Genomic DNA, 21,059 nt, shown 5'->3' on the forward strand with positions numbered 1-21,059 from the left:
ATAGTCAACTAGAAATAGTACGCTCCCCCAACACTGCAGGAATGGGCCAATACATTATCAAACATTTCTGCTTTAGAGCATCTAAGTGCAAAACTAAGGGACAGAGAGGAAGCTTTTTACCAAACATGGAACCCCCTTCACTACCTCTTCTCCAGTGGGTATTGATTGGTCAGAGCATTCATGAGGGCATTTAGGCCTACCCCCCTTTTCCACCCCCCCTATTTCTTCTCCGACAGGGGTATCAGAGCTTAGAAAGACACCAGGGGGTTGTAGAGTTTATTGAAACAGTTTATTGAAACGTGCGGTTTAGACAGGTTTCCATTGCACTGGATTGTGTTTGTTGCTGATGTAATGTGTTTGTTGCTGATGTCAGCTCCTTTCATATTCTCTGTGTTTGCCTGAATCGTTAATAAAATACTTTTGGAGAAAAAATAAGACAGTTAGCACATTATGTTCTGTAAAGTTATTGCCATCTTGCCGTGCTTTTCTGGAGGGGTTATTTCAATAATAATCTTTTGATAAAGACTAAGTTGGTAATGAGGTGGTCAGGTGGCCCAGACATCAGCGCACTGAGCCTGCACGACCGAGATTATAGGATCTAATCCAGGCAGCCGTTTGTGATTTTGGTTATGACCAAATGCACTTTCTCCAAATGTGTCGTTAGTGTTTCTGTGCAATGCTGAAATTAGCATTTTGACTTTGTTTTCAATACAGAGCAGATAGATAATAAGTAGCTTTTTAATATAATCAGCATCACTTCAAATGAATGGTGTTATCAACATTCTTAAGATGAAATACTGAGCGTGCTCTGTAATTTTAAGCATAATTTTCTTTCGGAAGGCCAGTGTGGGAGTGTGAAATAGGCTTCATTTAATTAAAAACAGCATTGATTTTTCTATTCCAAAGGCATAATACAAGGGTATGGAGTTGGAAGTAGGCTGCATAAACAATGTGTGGTGCATTGTTCAAGTTGTTCATGGCAAGCACGTTCATGCAGCGGTATTATATGTGCATGGCAAGCACGTTCATGCAGCGGTATTATATGTGCACGTGTCAGTGTGTTCTAGGAGAATCTTGCTTTCCCTTGTGGGTCACTATACAGTACTTAAATATTAACGAAGACTACAAGGTTTATGAAATGTACCGCACTATTCCAACAAATTGTGTGATATTTTTGGTATTTATGTTGTTGGGCAAGTGATAGTATTATTTTTTATTGTTATCAACAAACACAAGTATGTGTTTTATATAGTTTAAGATTTTGTTTTACTTTCCGATTGAGCTGTGTGAGGTGGCAAGGAGATGGCAGAACATAAACATGGATCCTTGGATCAGTGTGCGTGGTTATTTAAGTGTTGTCCGCTTCTGAAGCCAAACATTAATGTAACTGGCAAGACAATTTGATGCGGGACCCTCCTGACAAAGAGTCTTGAGACTGATGCTCTCCTGGGTAAAGGGAATTATTTGTATTGTAGTAACAAGCAAAGGCATATGGTGAAAGGAATCATTCAAATCTGTAAATGATGAGAAAACCCTTCACAGCCAATAATAGGCTGGAAACAAATTGATTTAACACACATTGATGTGCATTGCATGTACATGTTGTATTTTTGGAACCACCAACTCAAAAGCTTGAGAGAATGTGGCCAACCAACGACAGGCAGCAGCTGTGTCACTGCTGCCGCTTGTCCACATTCCTCAGTTGTTTAGTTGGTCGACATTGATAAAATTATCACACATGCAGTTCTTTTGAACTGGTGGTCTGCATAAGTTGAATAGAAACGTGTATACTTCATTTCTAAGGTGTAGAGATGATTATAGTCATGAACTTTGAGGTGCAAGTGGGATAGTATATTGTTGGCCGCGTGCATGGGTAAGCAACGACATTAACCATGGAGAGGAAGGGTGTCTTGAGCAAGGCACCCTCGACATGTTGTTTACCAGAGGGCTCCTTCTGGCCTTGTTCTGTGCTGCAAATCGAAACAACTTCTAGCAAATCACTGAAACATTTGTTTTGCAGTTTTAGGTGAGGTGAGGAAATGTGCAAAGGAGTGTTGGGGGCAGTTTACTATTGGCTATAGTGACACTATATTCTTGGTTCTTTCGGTAAAGTCACGTAGAATGGAAATAATAAAATAATAAAAATAAAGCTTTATAAAATAATTATTTGATCATGTTTTTATTATGTTTTATTTTTATTATTTTATTATTTCCATTCTACGTGACTTTACCGAAAGAACCCATTAGACAGACTACAGTGGGTTACTATATGGGAGGTGATTAAAGTGTAAGCATGAGGGGGATCGCATTGGAGATGTGTATGTGCCCCGTTGAATGGGCTGCTGGGTAAAGCATTGAAGGGTGTTAATTATTGAATATACTTTGAATCCTCCCAAAATCAGAGATTCTCTCTCGTTGCTTTCTTTTCACAATTTAGTGAATTAATCATCAAATTACTACAAACTAGTTATCAATAGATTCATTAACATAATTCTTACTATAGATGCAGCCATTGATATAATCTTTCAGACACTTGTCAAAACATTTACTTAATATTTTCTATATATATATACGCTGTTATTATATTTTCTGAATATTCATCATTACTGATGTGCAGGGTGGGTCTCTTTCCTGAGACTTGCTGTTACTTGAGTTTCCTTGTTGGTTTTATTGATCATCTTACGTTTTCCTCTCTGTATGCCATGAGGGGTGTAGCACGCAAGTGCAGGGGCTCATGCATTTTGCTCTGAACCCAATGACTTCGTACGCCTTTTGGCGTCATCTGGTCCAACACCAATGGAGACTAGGCTCTAAGAAAAGCTGTCTCGGGTGTGGACCAATCAACTTCAAGGACAGTGCATATCATTATCATCATCAGAGTTGTTTCTTTTTGTTTGCATTTTGACTGCTTGTGTTGTGGTTATTGCAAACATGATGCCTTGTATAAAGGTGTCAGTTTTTGTACCAGTTGAAAGTGTAAAAACCTATTACTACCCAATGACTTGAGTTTGGTTCCTGACCTCGCAGGCAATAATTAGGCAGCAGGTTGGCGCAGTGGTAACAATCATGCCTCGCAGCAAGAAGTACCTGGGTTCAACTTCCAACTCAGGCACTTTTCTGCGTGGTGTTTGTATGTTCTCCTCCTGTCTTGCATGGGTTTCCTCTGGATTCTCTGGTTTTATCCAAAAGGAAAAAAAAATATCTAACAGATATTGGGATTACACACAGCAGCAACACCACACGCTACTGCAAACAATTAGCAGAACCCTCCAGAATAATAGTCTTGAAACTCAGTGAGGCTTATTGGGGTAAACAAGCTTACATATAAAAACATAAAAAAGCAAGTGATTTTTGATCTAGTACAAAGCACCCCTTCACCATCACAACCCTATAAGTTATTTGGACATTTTCTATTCCATATGTGGGGAAGAATGCTCCAACAGCCCCAATGACAGGCATGGCAGGGGCAGGCCTTCATCCAGCAGTGGATTCACATAGGGATATACATTATCATATAGATTGTGTTATTATATGCAGGGAAACTTCCATGAGTCTCAAAACTTTTTCAGGAAGGTTCTGCCAAGTTTTCGCAGTAGGGGACGATGTTGCTATCAGTAATCCTAATTTAGTAATTAATCTTTCAGCATTGGTATGTTTGGCCAATACCACTTACATTGTATTATTTTTAATTTGCTATGGGAGGAAACTGGAAAACTCGGAGGAAACCCATGCAGAATATGGGAAGGACAATAAAAGCACCAGACAGAACGGTGCCCACATCCAGAATCGACACCAGGCCCTTACTATGAGGCACAAGTGTTACCACTGATGACCATGATGCTTGCGGGTGATTCTTTGTTTATCAACAGGGCTGCATCACCCTTCCACACACTCACATGCCATTCACCAGTTATGAATATCTGCTTTAACTACTGGTTGAAGGAATGAATAGTAGTTGGTTAGTGTTAAAGGCTAATTCTCAAAACATTAATCATATGTAATGACTCCATTATTCAACTAAGTACTATGCTTTTATCAAAAGCCATGCAGGACATTCGTGGTCTTTCGTTTAATGTATGGAAAAAGTCAAAAAGTGTCTGTACTCAGACATCAGAATCAGAATCTTTATTTATCCTGGAGAAATCCGATGAGCTATGAAGTTATTTTTCACTAAAGTCCAGTAAATAATCAGGTGTCCCTTGTGTCTTTTGACCATCCAAATCCAGTGGTCTGATTACATATTCCCCTGGCAGGTGCCAGTCAGTCACAAATTGGTTGCAAGTTTATCAGCTCTGGATGAACGACGGATTTGAGTTGACCCGCGACCAAGATTTAAATGCACAACGTTACTTGTATGAGATGAGTGCTTTTAACCACAGTACAAACCAGCCGGATAACCACAGTGGTAAAGGTAGAAGTGCAGCGCTGCAATTACTCGCTCACGCCACGGCAGGCAGAAGTTGCCTGTACGCAGCGGGAACACGAGAGACAGCCCCTCTGGAGTGTATTTTGGTCGACTCTTCCAGACTGGCCAGACATACCAGAGTACTGTAGAAGTAATCCACATAATATTTGAATGGCCCTCTGTGTTGAAAGTTGTACAGGGCGCAATACAGGAACGAGTGGGCGATTATCTCTTAACACCTGTTCTTGTGTAACGCGTGCAAACGTCAAAACAAAGTGAAAAATAATTCAGAATGGAGATTCACCAATGCACAGGCTGCTGCTATTGCTTGCGAATTTTCACAACGGAATTAATCAGTAAGATATCGCAGAATAATTTATTTAAATATATGCATAACTATATCATTCGATTTCTTTAAATAATTGTACTAGGCTCATTAATATAATTTGGCAGGGGTGCGTGTTCAATAAACGACATTGATTTATGCTCAAATTACTCCGTTGTAGGTTTATACGTCTTGAATGTTATTAGGGTTATAGTCCATCTTTTTAATTGGGATTTATTTTGCTTTAGTTTAATCCTGAATGAAAGCTCTATGCCTGACACAAAACATGAATTAAACTGTTATATTTACTACTGTTATAACATTTTAGTGGGGAAATTAGGATATTCCATAGTTCCAGTGTTTGCTACACAGCCTTGGTGCACCTTACGTGGAGTTGGTGTGATAAGCCAGTATTTTGTCTATGGATCCGTGTGCAAATAGATCACACTAGTGTATCGTGTTAATTATTTTCTTGCAATGGAACTACAGACCACAAGATGGCCTGCTTAGCATGAACATTCTAAACAAAAAAGAACATTTAATCAGTACATTTAAAAAAATAATATTGCAGTGGCAAATATGTTCTATTGCATATTTTATAGAAGAATAAAAAACGTGTTTTAGATTTTTGTTCAGAGGTTTTGCTTGTTTTTTTTTTATCGCACATCTCATTTTCACATTTGGTTAATATTGCAACCAGATTAAACCACTTACAACATAACATCTCCCAGTGTGCTGGCTAAGAAATTCCTTGAGAAAATAACATAAATATTTCATACGGTGTGTGTTTTTTCTTTGAGACCCACCGAGAGAATTGACTAAAATACAGAGTTTCATATTTGGGGATTTCTTTGCTCTGACTACTGTTATTTGAAACCGGATAGCTTTGTATGTGTTGTTGTCTGGTCTTGTGGAACAATATGTTTACTGGCTCCAGTAAGAATGATGCCAGGTAATTAAAGCACTGAGGTGGTTAAGTGCGTACAGTGACGGCTAATGCCTGTGTAATCTTCTTAGGGGAGTGAGTAGAAGATCTTTTTGAGACATTGATTCGTAGCCTCGTTGTTTACTAATATGCCTCTTTGAGATTTGGATCATTATTTACTCGCAGATATATCATACATTTAATAATCCTATAATGGTGTGTGTGCTGAAATAAATGCAATAGTAATGTATTTAAAAAAGAATAATTGTGAGGATATTTAAGATCGTGAAAATGAAACATAATTTTATTGAGATTTAAAACAAACGTCTTTTACGAATTGAATGCAAAATATAACTAATTGATTTGAGAATTAGGATTTGTAGAAAAAATATCCGTAGGCTATAAATATAGATACAGTTCATATGTGTTATTTTCAGAAAATGATCTGGCGTAAAGATCTAACATTCCTGTCAAAGTAGCTTTCATTTAAATTGCAAATTTGGCAAGCAAAGGCAGTATAAAGGCACATCTTAATTATTACAATATGCTAAAAACGATGAGTAAACATGTACTAATTAAAGCTTTGTGGGTAGTGGACTTTTTTTTCTCCCTTAAATTCATGAATGAAAAATGCCGTTTTTAAAACTCCCAACAAGTGCCAACTAAGTGTTTGGTAGGTTAAGGGATAAATTATTCATCTTGCCTCTCCTGTAGAACACAGCACTAAGCAGCACTCACACGCAGCTGGACTGACAGCCGTTCATGCAGATGATGCCTCCTTGGCCCCAGCAGCTGAACCCAGAGGTGGTGGCGGTGCCAACGCGAGAACACACTCGCAAAGCGCTACGTAACGCAGCGAGTTTGCACCGAAACGATTGCCATGACAATTATTGTTCCTGCAAGAAAAATCAAGCCGCATTAAATCAAATATCTAGCTTTTACTTGTTCACAATACATATTAAGCCATTGCAATTCTAATGCATTGTATTACTAATCGTACAAAACAATCCTTGGTAGATGAATGAGAATTAGAGCCAACAAGACATAAGTTTGCAATTACACACAACGATGTATTCTGTTGTCTGCGTGGCAAACTTTCCACACAATTATAAGCTTTAAATCAAGCTGCATAAAACTACCAGGGATGAGCGACAATCATTGATATTGATTTGGCACCTCTTAACGTGACTGTTGTCTCCTCCTGCTCCAACGCAGTTGGTAACATCAGTGCTGACATAAACTAAATAAATAAATAACCACCACTGGCTGGCAGCCAATATAGCGAGTAGCAATGGTAAAAACCCAAGCGCGACTTTAGGAGCAAAGTTTGATGCGTTTACCCACCGCCTGCCAAACAAACTGTGAGCACAGAAGCCACTTGCAGTGCCGCGGTGTGACGGCACCGGCAGTACACAAGTAAGGAGGTGTTGGTGGGTTAGAGACAGCCCCGCAATAGTTGAGACCTCTAAGCCACTGCCCCCGGAAGGAAGGGGGCTTGGAAACTACCAATCTTACATTAGGAGTAGCTGGATTTATAAGTGGCTGAATATTGATGTCGTAGCGAGAGGGAATTTTTTTTTTGTTTAACATTTTTTTGCGTGCGTATGTTGTATGCGTGCGTCGATCACAGACTTTGAGGGAGCATGGCAGGACCTTTCCCAAAAGTCTCGTCGTTGTCAAACCTACTGCAACAGGTGGAGGCGGCCACATCTCCCTCGAGCAGCCTGGGGGCACAGAGCCAGAGGCAGTGCCGCGAGGGCATCATGAACCCCGGGCCCTGCTCCGAGGCAGACCGGGGCTTCTGCATCAACAACAGGGACATGCCCATGGCGGCGTCATCATCGTCGTCCTTCAGCGAGGCACACGGCTACGAGTACTCCGGGGCCTCGCTCTACCAGCCACTGCCTCCCTCGTGCACAGAGTTTTCAATTGGAGCTCATCAACAACAACATCAGCATCACCAGCACCAGCATCAGCAGCACCACCACCAGCAGCAGCAGCCACAGCAGCAGCAGAATGGAGTTCTGGGCGAGGGGCAGAGTTCTCATCTCTCTTATCTTCCGCCCTCGACCGAGCTGCCCCAGTACGTGCCCTCCAGCCCCAGCGCGTCCTACAGCATGGAGCTCGGGGCAGGGCGTCCTCACGGCTACGACCCAGGGCCACAGAGCCTCTACAGGTAATACAGCAGCACTCAGCAGCAACTAGCCAACTTGCTTGCCCCGTACTTCGAGCGAGGCTAAAAATTCGCTCCCGAGCGGGCATGCGTTTGTTTCTTTGTCTTTGCGTGTTCGTCAGAGTAGGAGCCGTAGTGCTATAGGTAGCGTACTGCCCGATGAAACCGGCTGTCCGAGTTCTATTGCTGCTCACGGCCAAAACCATTGGAGAATTTGTCAACCCGTCCTGGGCCTCTCCCCTCCACCACCCAGGTGAATCAACCTTAAACGAGTAAACTGGTGCAGTAAACATCAGCTCTGGGGAGACAAAGCAGACCGTACGTTTTAGCCATACCATCCCTTCATGTCGGCCTTCGTAGGTGCTCGCTAACAGCACTTTTCCAAACAGCATGTGGAGGCTGCACGGGGGATCTTTTTCTTTTATGTTTTTACAAGTAGAAGTTTAAATGTTTTCAGTATCGATGTGGCTAGTATGTGTGTTCGTAGCTTAATCATGGTGATCAATGCACCTTAAAATATTACATTTCATCTTTAGTTGGTGATGTTTAGAGAGGATTATTTGTATTTTCTGCTACAGGATTTACAATTTAAATAAATTACCGTCCCTTAAGTTATTTTTTATAAATGTATATCTTGTTAATTTGTTATATTCACCAACCTGCACTGACTGGTGTGATAAGGTATGGTCAGACAACCCCAGCGAGCAACAAAATGTGGTGAGGTCGTCATCCAGCAGTGGATTGATGTACTGCCATTTATGAATCCTGTAATTTTTTGTAACTTTTAATTTTCTCTGGCTTAAATGTAGACTTTGGGTAGGCATGCCCTCTCATCCAGTGACATATTGTTATCTCATTTAAAACATTCTCAACCCTACATCAATCAAAACGTATCACTGAAATCACCATGGTCTTAAAGAATTATCAAACATTTTAATGTTAAAGTCTACCTTCCAAATTAGTTTTTGCCATGTGTTCATCTAAAACTATTTAGATAAACACATGGCAAAGACTTTGAACTGTTTGTATCAAGTGGTATGCATTGATTTTGCTATAGTCATTTGGAAATATTACCAAATGTTTAATTTATACGGTGACTGACAAACCGCAATGTGGCATTGTGTGTCTGTGCCTTCAAGGGCTCGCACACACAAACAGGTTCAGATACAACACCCGTGAAATTCACTGATACATTCATTATGATGATTATTATATATCATGGTGCAGTACCTAAGCATATATAGTATTTTGAACAATTTTTTATATGGGCATTATGCTCACACAAATATACCGACAGTGGAAATGATCACTTTTGATTGAATATTTAAAGATTGTAAACACACTCATACTCGTACACGTAGAACAGTAAAATATAAATTTGGAAATTAAGGAGTTTTAAAATGCTATCCCCCATGTCAAATGAGCACGAATATAAATTACCAATATGTAATAACTCATTCCGATCCATACGATTTCTGATGTCGTGATTCGGTCTCGTGGATGATTATGGTGAATATACAGATGAAAATTTTAATAAAAAGCCTGTCGCAATCCTGCCATTTACAGGTAATTATATGTTTTAAGATTATTTGTGTAATATAATATCTCACATATACGGTGGAACAACATTGCAAGTAAAATAGATGATGATGATCTCGTGTACGAAATGGTGTAATTCAGCAACAATATGAGGGTGGTTTTAGTCATTTGCAGTCTGGATACAGATACTATAATGGGAAAGGGGGAATGTACACAGCAGCATAAAAGTATATGCAAATATATGAATTAAGTTAATAGGTGAAATGACATGAGATTTAGCAGAATCAAAACTCAGCAATAAATACACTACATTAAACGGTGGAAAGGAGGTTTAAATATGAACCACAACGAAAAGAGTAATGGCTGCTTCCGTGAGAATAATGGTGGTTGTGAGGTAATGCAGTGGACAAAAGCAGGGAGAATGTAGAATTGTGGATGAGATGATACAATGAGCAGTGGTGAGGTGATGAAATATGCTACAGAGAGAGAAAACGTAAGAGTGATGATCAGAAAATATCTCATCAACTGGACAGATTCGGATAAATGCCTTGACTCTCGTTCTATACGTGTGAACGAGAACCATGAATGAAACCCTCTAGTTTTGAAGGGAGATTGATGTACTACTATATTTCATGTAGAAGATTTTTTGTAGATTTGACAGTGGAGTGGCTCATTTATCGGCAGAGACATTAGGTGTTACTAAGGTAGTCATAAAATGTTTTACAGAACTGACATTGTACAAATGCATTGGATAGCTGTTTATATATTTGATCAAGTTTGCGATTAACATTAAGGATCATTATAGAAGAGGCTGTCCAAGATATCCGGCCAGGTGGCTCAACGATAGAGTGGAGTGGCTCGCAAACGGGAGGCTGCGAGTTCAAGTCCTGGCTGGGGATTGACTCAGCTTGACTCAGCCCATCATCATTCTGGGGTCATTTAAACAAGTACCACATTGTGGGGAAGTCAACAGTGCTTGTCGTACCGTGAGACTGATATTTGCCATAGGAATGGGAAATTACACCACGTGCTTGGGACTGTAAACAGGAGACGAGCACCACCTTAATGCTCATTCGAGGTGGATATTATTCTGGAATGTTTTTATATTTGTCAAAGGAGACAATATACCAAGCTCTGCCAGATAATGCATTTTCAGGCATGAAATATCAAAGCCAAATCTTTAGAAGTGTCATTAATTGTGTACACATTCACACATCACTTGGCTGTGTGTATGCACGCGGGTCAAACATTCGTTAGGAAAACCCACAAGTGCGTTGATGCCCCAAGAGGTTTCGGATAAAAAAGGTGAAACTTTCCCAACAAATACAACACGAACAATCATGTCCTGCCATGCTGCCCAGTTTTCCACCAAAAGAGCCACCCACCTTCACGTGTAGCTGTCAAAGCGATACCACAGCCTGGCACACTGTGATCACTGTGACACATGAACAGCTTGCCAGTGTTGTTTTGAACGCTTTACATTCAAGCGCGAGCGTGGGGTGAACACGTGGACATTGCGTGGTGCTCACAAAGACGCACGCGTTCTTTGAAAGCTAAAAACATTGCATGTGAAAGTGCACAGTGTCCAAAATAGAGGAGAGAATAGGAGTTCATGTTGCTCAAGGTGGCCTTCATCCTACGAGGTTGGTGCTCACTCAGTGACCATTTTATCGTTCATGATTTACCCACATCTTGAGCATCTTTGTTGATTTTATTATGTGTTTTACAACGGATTATTCTGCATAGGTGAACCTTAAAATGGATCCAGCTTTAACTTAATGGAATTTTTTGGGAGATGAGACCTGCCATTTTGGGACTGTTTGATACCTAATTTTATTGAGATTTGTTAGACTTTTAACTTGCAATGACATGGCAATCTATGATATTATATTCATTTTAAAGACAGAAATGTCAATCTCAATAACAGCAGCATCAATCATTAGTTGTCATCATCACCAGCTATGAACAATCCACTGCTGGATGAAGACCTCCCCATGCCACGGCCACCCCTAATGATTCGGCCATGATACAATTCACCCAGCACTTCACATGAGTTGCATTCATTGTTCCATCTCCTCGGTCGCCATCCTTTTCTGGCAACTACTTCTCTATGATTAGTGTATCATGATAACTACAGTGAGTAAATGATTAATAGCTGAGAGTCTGGGTGGGTGAGGGTCTGGGTGGGTGAGAGTCTGGAGGGGTGAGAGTCTGGGTGGGTGAGAGTCTGGAGGGGTGAGAGTCTGGAGGGGTGAGAGTCTGGGTGGGTGAGAGTCTGGAGGGGTGAGAGTCTGGAGGGGTGAGAGTCTGGGTGGGTGAGAGTCTGGAGGGGTGAGAGTCTGGAGGGGTGAGAGTCTGGAGGGGTGAGAGTCTGGGTGGGTGAGAGTCTGGAGGGGTGAGAGTCTGGAGGGGTGAGAGTCTGGGTGGGTGAGAGTCTGGAGGGGTGAGAGTCTGGAGGGGTGAGAGTCTGGAGGGGTGAGAGTCTGGAGGGGTGAGAGTCTGGGTGGGTGAGAGTCTGGATGGGTGAGAGTCTGGGTGGGTGAGAGTCTGGGTGGGTGAGAGTCTGGAAGGGTGAGAGTCTGGAGGGGTGAGGGTCTGGGTGGGTGAGAGTCTGGGTGGGTGAGAGTCTGGAGGTGTGAGAGTCTGGGTGGGTGAGGGTCTGGGTGGGTGAGGGTCTGGGTGGGTGAGAGTCTGGACGGGTGAGAGTCTGGGTGGGTGAGAGTCTGGGTGGGTGAGAGTCTGGGACGGGTGAGAGTCTGAGGGGTGAGGGTCTGGGTGGGTGAGAGTCTGGGTGGGTGAGAGTCTGGAGGGGTGAGAGTCTGGGTGGGTGAGGGTCTGGGTGGGTGAGAGTCTGGATGGGTGAGGGTCTGGGTGGGTGAGAGTCTGGGTGGGTGAGGGTCTGGGGGGTGAGAGTCTGGAGGGGGTGAGAGTCCTGGATGGTGAGAGTCTGGATGGGTGAGGGTCTGGGTGGTGGAGAGTCTGGGTGGGTGAGGGTCTGGGTGGGTGAGAGTCTGGGTGGGTGAGAGTCTGGGTGGGTGAGGGTCTGGGTGGGTGAGGGTCTGGGTGGGTGAGAGTCTGGTGTGTGAGAGTCTGGGTGGGTGAGGAGTCTGGATGGGTGAGAGGTCTGGGTGGGGTGAGAGTCTGGGTGGTGAGGTCTGGGTGGGTGAGAGTCTGGGTGGGTGAGAGTCTGGGGGTGAAGTCTGTGGGTGAGAGGTCTGGGTGGGTGAGAGGTCTGGGTGGGTGAGAGTCTGGTGGGGTGAGGGTCTGGGTGGGTGAGAGTCTGGGTGGGTGAGAGTCTGGGTGGGTGAGGGTCTGGATGGGTGAGAGTCTGGATGGGTGAGTGTCTGGGTGGGTGAGAGTCTGGGTGGGTGAGGGTCTGGGTGGGTGAGGGTCTGGGTGGGTGAGAGTCTGGAGGGGTGAGAGTCTGGAGGGGTGAGAGTCTGGATGGGTGAGGGTCTGGGTGGGTGAGGGTCTGGGTGGGTGAGGGTCTGGGTGGGTGAGAGTCTGGATGGGTGAGAGTCTGGGTGGGTGAGAGTCTGGGTGGGTGAGGGTCTGGGTGGGTGAGGGTCTGGGTGGGTGAGAGTCTGGATGGGTGAGAGTCTGGGTGGGTGAGTGTCTGGGAGGGTGAGAGTCTGGGTGGGTGAGGGTCTGGGTGGGTGAGGGTCTGGGTGGGTGAGGGTCTGGGTGGGTGAGGGTCTGGGTGGGTGAGAGTCTGGAGGGGTGAGAGTCTGGAGGGGTGAGAGTCTGGATGGGTGAGGGTCTGGGTGGGTGAGGGTCTGGGTGGGTGAGGGTCTGGGTGGGTGAGGGTCTGGGTGGGTGAGGGTCTGGGTGGGTGAGGGTCTGGGTGGGTGAGAGTCTGGATGGGTGAGAGTCTGGGTGGGTGAGAGTCTGGGTGGGTGAGGGTCTGGGTGGGTGAGAGTCTGGGTGGGTGAGGGTCTGGGTGGGTGAGGGTCTGGGTGGGTGAGGGTCTGGGTGGGTGAGGGTCTGGGTGGGTGAGAGTCTGGATGGGTGAGTGTCTGGGTGGGTCAGAGTCTGGATGGGTGAGAGTCTGGGTGGGTGAGAGTCTGGGTGGGTGAGGGTCTGGGTGGGTGAGAGTCTGGGTGGGTGAGAGTCTGGGTGGGTGAGAGTCTGGGTGGGTGAGGGTCTGGGTGGGTGAGAGTCTGGGTGGGTGAGAGTCTGGGTGGGTGAGAGTCTGGGTGGGTGAGGGTCTGGGTGGGGTGAGAGTCTGGAGGGGTGAGAGTCTGGAGGGGTGAGAGTCTGGAGGGGTGAGAGTCTGGAGGGGTGAGAGTCTGGGTGGGTGAGGGTCTGGGTGGGTGAGAGTCTGGGTGGGTGAGAGTCTGGGTGGGTGAGAGTCTGGGTGGGTGAGGGTCTGGGTGGGGTGAGAGTCTGGAGGGGTGAGAGTCTGGAGGGGTGAGAGTCTGGAGGGGTGAGAGTCTGGAGGGGTGAGAGTCTGGAGGGGTGAGAGTCTGGGTGGGTGAGAGTCTGGAGGGGTGAGAGTCTGGAGGGGTGAGAGTCTGGGTGGGTGAGAGTCTGGGTGGGTGAGAGTCTGGATGGGTGAGGGTCTGGGTGGGGTGAGAGTCTGGAGGGGTGAGAGTCTGGGTGGGGTGAGAGTCTGGAGGGGTGAGAGTCTGGGTGGGGTGAGAGTCTGGGTGGGGTGAGAGTCTGGAGGGGTGAGGGTCTGGGTGGGGTGAGAGTCTGGAGGGGTGAGAGTCTGGGTGGGTGAGAGTCTGGAGGGGTGAGAGTCTGGATGGGTGAGAGTCTGGATGGGTGAGAGTCTGGGTGGGTGAGAGTCTGGATGGGTGAGAGTCTGGATGGGTGAGAGTCTGGATGGGTGAGAGTCTGGATGGGTGAGAGTCTGGGTGGGTGAGAGTCTGGATGGGTGAGAGTCTGGAGGGGTGAGAGTCTGGAGGGGTGAGAGTCTGGGTGGGTGAGAGTCTGGGTGGGTGAGAGTCTGGAGGGGTGAGAGTCTGGGTGGGTGAGAGTCTGGGGGGGTGAGAGTCTGGGTGGGTGAGAGTCTGGAGGGGTGAGAGTCTGGGTGGGTGAGAGTCTGGGTGGGTGAGAGTCTGGGTGGGTGAGAGTCTGGATGGGTGAGAGTCTGGGTGTGTGAGGGCCTTGAGCTGCTGCTTGACGGTGGATGGTGTTTGGATGCTGCGAATGTGCAGTGGGCGAGTACCTGACGATCGGTGCACCTACGGGAAAACGCTGTTCAGCTCGGACTATCCTGTTTCTGGGTACGATGAGAAGATTGTTGAACGTACTCTGTCGAACGTGGCGATTTGGTGTAGTTCGTGAAATGAGAAGGATGGAGAGATATGATGGAAGACCTTGAAAGATAACATGTATGTCAATTGAAACCCAGGACACCCTTACAACTCAGATGTTCTACCTCAAGGCATTTTCCTCGTTAATTATTTGGATAAATAACTATTTAAAAAGATGTGAAAATAATGGCAAGTAACGTTTTTTTGAAAGAAATTAAAATATTCACATTTTCAAATGGTGTAGGCACAAGAACAATGTATTTATATCTTGAGTTGTGGATGTAATTGGTGCCAGGGTTAAATGTTTGTTAATACAAAGCATTTTTCTAAGTATGTTTGAAGGACCCAATGTACTCTGCTGTGTTTCAGGAATGCATGCCTGTAACACACAAATCAAGCTACGCTCTTCCATTGCCTTTACATGATCCGTGATTCTTTTTTTAAATGAGAAAAGCATGCTCTTTGTAATGCTGTATCGTATTTCATAGCACGAGATCCATAGTCTGATGAAAACATGTTAACGAGCATTGAAAGTGGGTTTTTTCACGTTTGAGCAGAAATGTTTTATGTGGCCACGTGCATTAAGACATTTTGAGGTTTCAAGGCAGAATAAATCACATGTGACAATGCGCTATCAACAATTTCAGTGATCCATGTGCAGTTTTAGCGTTAGCGCCAGTTTGCCTTGTATGTGAAAGTTGGGCAACGAATGCGCAAAGTTCAATGTGGTGCGATTATATCACTGGCCTGCATGTTGAGCGATTGTGGGCTTAAGGCCATCAACAACCATCACCGGAAAACTGTGCGAACCAATCAGCGGGCGGGTTGTTGAACGTAAAGTCATAAAAGCTGTGGCAGATGTCAAAAGAAAGACACTCCGGGTCCAATGGCAGGCGTGAAAGAGGGATTGGGTACCTGTGCCTACGCACGGTGCTTGTCAAGTTTTTATTTTTCTCTGAGGTTTTATTTCTGTGGAAACTGCCGGGTGTGCCTGCGCTGCCTGTGATACGCGCAGCAAGTTGGCGGTGTCCATGCCAAGGCTTGCAGAAGGGCCGCGTCTTCCGTGGCGTGTGGTTTCCTGCCAATGCATGCCGACAGCGAGTTCTGGTGCGGTGCTCTTTCTCTCTCTCTCTCTCGCGCGTTTACCGTCCACTGTGGTGGCAGACATGAAGGGCTTGGTTTTGAGTTGTGGTATGAACGGAATATCCTCGCGATGTAATGTCTCGAGCGAGTTGCTTCGCCGAGTCGTGTTTGAGGACATTTTTAGGTTTGGATCTGTCCTGCGTTATAAAGGGACTATTTACAGCCTAGGCCGGAGGATCTGGCAGTGGTGGCGGATATGTGGCCAGAATTCAGGCTTGAGCTAAGAGGCCTAATTGTTCCGCCATGCTGTCTTTGTGTCTTAAGTATATATTTTGCTTGCTACAATTGCAATGTGCATTCAGTGTGTGTGTGTATATATTCTGTAGGAATTCATGGTCTGTACACCAATATATGTTTAAACTAATGGTGCTGTTTTTAAAAACGTTTCTTGCTGGTTTAACTAACAGATTAAACTAGTTGTAAGTTGATATTATACCATTTATAGATTCTGCTTATACAATTGTGAAGTGTGTGTTTATTTCACAAGTCAATAATTACTCTGTGAGTGACCGTACGTTTATGAATTAACGTACCAGTGTATGACAACTCACTTTCACCAGGAGAAGGCTTAAAGATGGTTTATCTCATCTAAAAGAGGCCTGCAAAAATATAACTATGGTACATAGGGTAAGTTCAGAGTTCTAATCTAATACTTTGGTTTGGGGTCAGAAACGCACGAATTATGCCTCATGTTTGTAAACGTTGAAATCGAAAGTTCGTTTGCAGTCACTTTACAGGAGATGGGGTGTGATGGTAAGTTTGTGTATGAATGCCCAGGTTGCTGCTGGGATCAAACTCGATGGAACCTCGCTAACTCACCTAGTGGTGAGCACACTCACCAGAGCACACTCACCGCTATTCTGTGCCATAGCGCTGTTCAGGTAGCTGTTTATTTTTGTATTTGTTAAACAGCATACAAACACGTTCTTGCAATTTTTCTTTGCTCGTTCTTAAAACATAATTGTAACAATATTTACAACAAAATTGCAGCAATAACATTTAATAATTAACCTGTGGAGCAAATAAAAAAAAATTGTATAGACACAGCATCTGAATGACCAAAAATCTAATTAAGCAATGACCAGAAGTTACAATAGGCCGACATACAATATACCTTACATCACTATTGTACCAACATAATATCGTGCACATTTTGCCTATGGGTGTAATTATATGGCAATATATTTCTTTTTGTTTTCATTATTTTTATATTGTGCTCATGCCAGCGGTTGCAATCCTACATTTGATATTCAGCAGCAAGGGCACCCTGGCTCTTGAAGGCGTCTCACCTCATCCCATCAGTAGCGGCCGCTTGATATGTTAAGACCAAATGAGATGCCAGGCAGTGCCCCTCTCCTATCGCAGGGCCTGCCGCTGACATCGTACGTTTTCCATGCGCGTGCATTCAAATGTATTTTGTATAACCAGGTAAACACTCAAGAGACAAGGATTAGTTTGTTGTCAGTCCCCCGCACCTGTGATTTGCACGGTTGCCTCTGTACGGTGCGAAAGAAGTTCAACCTCCATACATAGTCTCGTTTGCGAGAGTGATATGTGTGTCTTTGTGTGTGCGTGTGTGTGCTGCATTTGCGGGGGGCACAGGGGCGGTGTGGAGAGCAGCGCCCCCCCATACTGCGAGCAGCAGCAGCAGGTGGTGGGCGGCGGCGGCGGAGCCATGTCAGCCATGGGCTTGACGGAGCCGCGCCACGTCGGCTCCGGATCGCTACCCAGCAGCACCCGGCCCGAGCGCAGCACCCAGTTCTGTGCCGTGTGCAGCGACTATGCCTCGGGGTACCACTACGGCGTGTGGTCCTGCGAGGGCTGCAAAGCCTTCTTCAAGCGCAGCACGCAAGGTGGGGGGCGGTGGATGCTCGTAAAATATCGCCGGAGGAGCCTGGGGGAGTGTGGGCGTAGTTGGCGCTCTTGGGAGATGGTGCGGGCATGAGGTTTGTGGGAGTGGATCCGGGTTTTTCTAGGAGCCGACTGGAAAGCATCTTGTCCCAGGGAGGACAGGAACAAGCCGCGACACGCGGAATGTGGGACGGACGTTCCCACCCCTCGGCTGAGTCAATTAATTGGAAATCCGCATGGTACTAGTACAGGAAAATGCAGCATAAAGCCAATAAAGGTTTTTGGGCTGAATCGTCTACAATTATATTCGTTTATATTTTGTTATTATGCTTGTTTACCACAGAAAGCCTCACTGAGTCTCAATATTTCTTTTCAAATGGTCTGGTCAAGTTTTCTCAGGATGGGGCAATTGTCACTACGTGGAATCCCATCTGAGTAATTTGCTGGTAATTTTCAACATTGTGAGATTTGGCCAGTAGAAGCTACATTTTGTGTGCTTTCGCTATGGGAGGACACTGGAGAACCCTGAGAAAACCCATGTAGAACAGGGGGAGATCATACAAATTCCAAACAGGAAGGTGCCTGAGTCAACAATCAAACCCAAACCCTTCTTGCTGTAAGGCACGAGTGTTGCCACTGTAGCACCCTGCCGCAAAAATTGCTCGATCGTAAAAATATTGTATCATGTCGATAAATACTTTTGGGCTGAAATGTCCAGTGAGTTTTTACCACTGTATATTTAATTGCTTTTATGCAAACTATTGTTATTCAATTAAGAAGCCCTCTTGTAGTTATCACAACACAACAATAAAATCCACGTAATTTAAAACACTCGCAGTCGATTGTTTTCGCCATGTCTGTCATTGGAAGTTTGACAAAAACTTTTTGTGCTTTTCAGTAATTGCAATGTTGATGAAAACAGACCAAGCTTGTGTCGCTGTGCCAAAACTTGTTCTCATAAAAAACCCACGGCAGACTTTCAGAAGCGGCAAAATAAACAAGAGAAGTGTCTGGATGATAATGTCGTCATTGCTAGCCGCGATCAGGCCACTGGTGGATGGATGCGTCCCCAAACCCCATTACCATCTCTCATGACCGATGTAATCACCCAGCATCTGCGCAAGAGTTATTCCCTCTCTGCGTCTTATTAGTGGGCATGCTCACGCACTCTCGTGCTCAAATCTCAATGCATCCCTACACTTGACCGTTGCCATTATCCTGCCCAGATGTAAATGTAGTTGTTGAAAATCATCAAACAATTATGCTACTACATTGGCATGAGTGCATAAGCACAAATAAGCAAACAATCATCATGTTTATCATTAATACTACATTATAAACATATAGAATATATAACAGGCTGACATTTCCAGGAATGGTCTTTCGTCAGGAGAGTGAAAGGACTCTGCCCTTTCTCTATTTACATTTTAGTAGTAGAAGTACATTGAGGTTTCTTAAAAATAACTTTGAAGTTTAAATATGCATTGTTTTCCATGAACAGATAATCAAGAATAAACCAAATTTCCCTCAAACCGTCAAATAAAAGCAAATGGATATGAATCAATAGAGGCGGTCCTCTACTCAAGTCGGTTCGACTCGAGTCGATCCACATTTCCGGGCCGGTCGCTATTTTCGACCAATGTCATGACTCACGGTGGTCGGACCGCAATTATGGCACGACGCCGACCCAGGCGCTGACAAACAAACGGTACGTCGCCCAGTCTGTCATCCGCAAAAATGGCTAGTGAAAGGAAAGGCGAGTGCTCTCGCGATGGTGTTCAAAAGAAACGTGGCACGAAGGCCATTCAATCCTTGTTGGACCAAATCTTCAATTATTGCAATGGTATCGGACACATAAACTTTGGTGAACAAAGAGACTACATCGAAACTAACGAGCAAATCATCTAGGGACAGTGAGATGTCTTTAATTGACGATACCAGGTGAGCTGAGTTAAGAACAGAAGAGGTAGTCTTGCCAGTGAATGGCTGTAAGGTATCAGACAGTTTGTAGGTGGGTGAGCCAATGGTGGAGACGATGGGACGAAGGGGTGTACCTTCTTTATGGATTTTTGGTAAGCCATATAGTCTGGGTGGTCTAGCAGCAGAGGTTTTTAAGGAAAACCGTTTGGTCTGTTCAATGAATGAAGATGAATCAGTGATGATACTGTTCGTTTTTGTAACGAGGCTGTTGGTGGGATCTCTATTATTTTTTGTGTAGCTACCATCATTAAGTAGGTCCTGAATTTTGTTATTGTACACGTTTTTGTCCATGATGACCGTGGCATTGCCCTTGTTAGCTGAGAGGATTACGATATCTTCCCTCTTTTTAAATTAAGATAACTCAAAACACTCCTCCTTACTGATGTTGTTGACTGGTATCTTAGCGCTTTTGAGGGTTGCAGCGATTTCAGATCTTGCTGATGTACCAGCCCTGGTGAGATACTGCCTCACCAATACATACTTCACATGGGGTGGAACATTCTACAAACAAACTGAAGGCACCCTAACAGGTTCTCCCTTATCTCCGGTTGTGGCCAACATTTTCACGGAAACATTTAAGACGGACGCTATCCAGGCGTCTACTCTACGCCCGTCCTTGTGGAAGAGGTACGTGGATGACAGGTTTGTCATCTGGCCACATGGCCGACCCGCTCTGAAATAATTCCTCAACCACATCAATTCCATACGCCCAGCAATCAAATTCACCATGGAGGTAGAAAAGGATGGCATGCTACCTTTCTTGGATGTCTTAATCAAAAAGAGACCAGATGGCTCAATGAGCGATTCTGTCTACAGGAAAGTAACCCATACTAACACCTACCTAAAACCTGATCCCCACCACCATCCATCCCAGAAAAATTCCCTTATCAAATTACTACACCATAGAGCTCAATGTATCTCCGACCATGAACACCTAACCAGTGAACTCAAAAACGTACACCAAGCTCTCAAGGCGAATGAATATTCTGACTACACAATCCGCAAAGCCATCACCTCAACCGTGAGGAAGGAGCCATTTGAAGAGCCAATCAAAACCATCACCGTGCCTTACATAGCAGGGATAACCAAAAAGATTTCCAAAATCTTGAACAAACAAGATTCATGTCCGATTTAACACAGTGCATACAATTCGTGATCTGATCCCACCTGTGAAGGACAAGATTCCTGACATGCAATATCCCGGTGTCTACAAACTAAGCTGTATCTATGGCAGCAGTTACATTGGGGAAACTAAATGACATGTGATAATTGGTTCTTTACCCTTCTATCTGGCAACAAAACTGACACCTTTTTGCAAGGAGTCATGTTTGCATAGACCGCAATACCTGCAGTCATAAATACAAACAAAAGACATAACTCTGATAATGTGCACTGTCCTTGAAGTTGATTGGTCCACACCCGAGACAGCTTTCCTTCGAGCCTAGTCTCATATGGGT

General features: G+C 44.6%; 1 protein-coding gene across 1 annotated transcript in view; it reads left to right on the forward strand.

Annotated features, from left to right (window-relative positions):
* Positions 1–7,259: 7,259 nt before the first annotated feature.
* The window catches only part of LOC133342284 (estrogen receptor beta-like), a 68,833-nt gene continuing 55,033 nt past the window's right edge, over positions 7,260–21,059 (forward strand). Inside the window, 2 exon segments of the mRNA XM_061551354.1 lie at positions 7,260–7,831; positions 17,374–17,624. Of these exon segments, the coding sequence (XP_061407338.1) occupies positions 7,260–7,831; positions 17,374–17,624 (823 nt within the window).

This window comes from Lethenteron reissneri, chromosome 14 (assembly GCF_015708825.2).
Source record: "Lethenteron reissneri isolate LAM-NWPU_2019-01 chromosome 14, ASM1570882v1, whole genome shotgun sequence".
NCBI lineage: Eukaryota > Metazoa > Chordata > Hyperoartia > Petromyzontiformes > Petromyzontidae > Lethenteron > Lethenteron reissneri.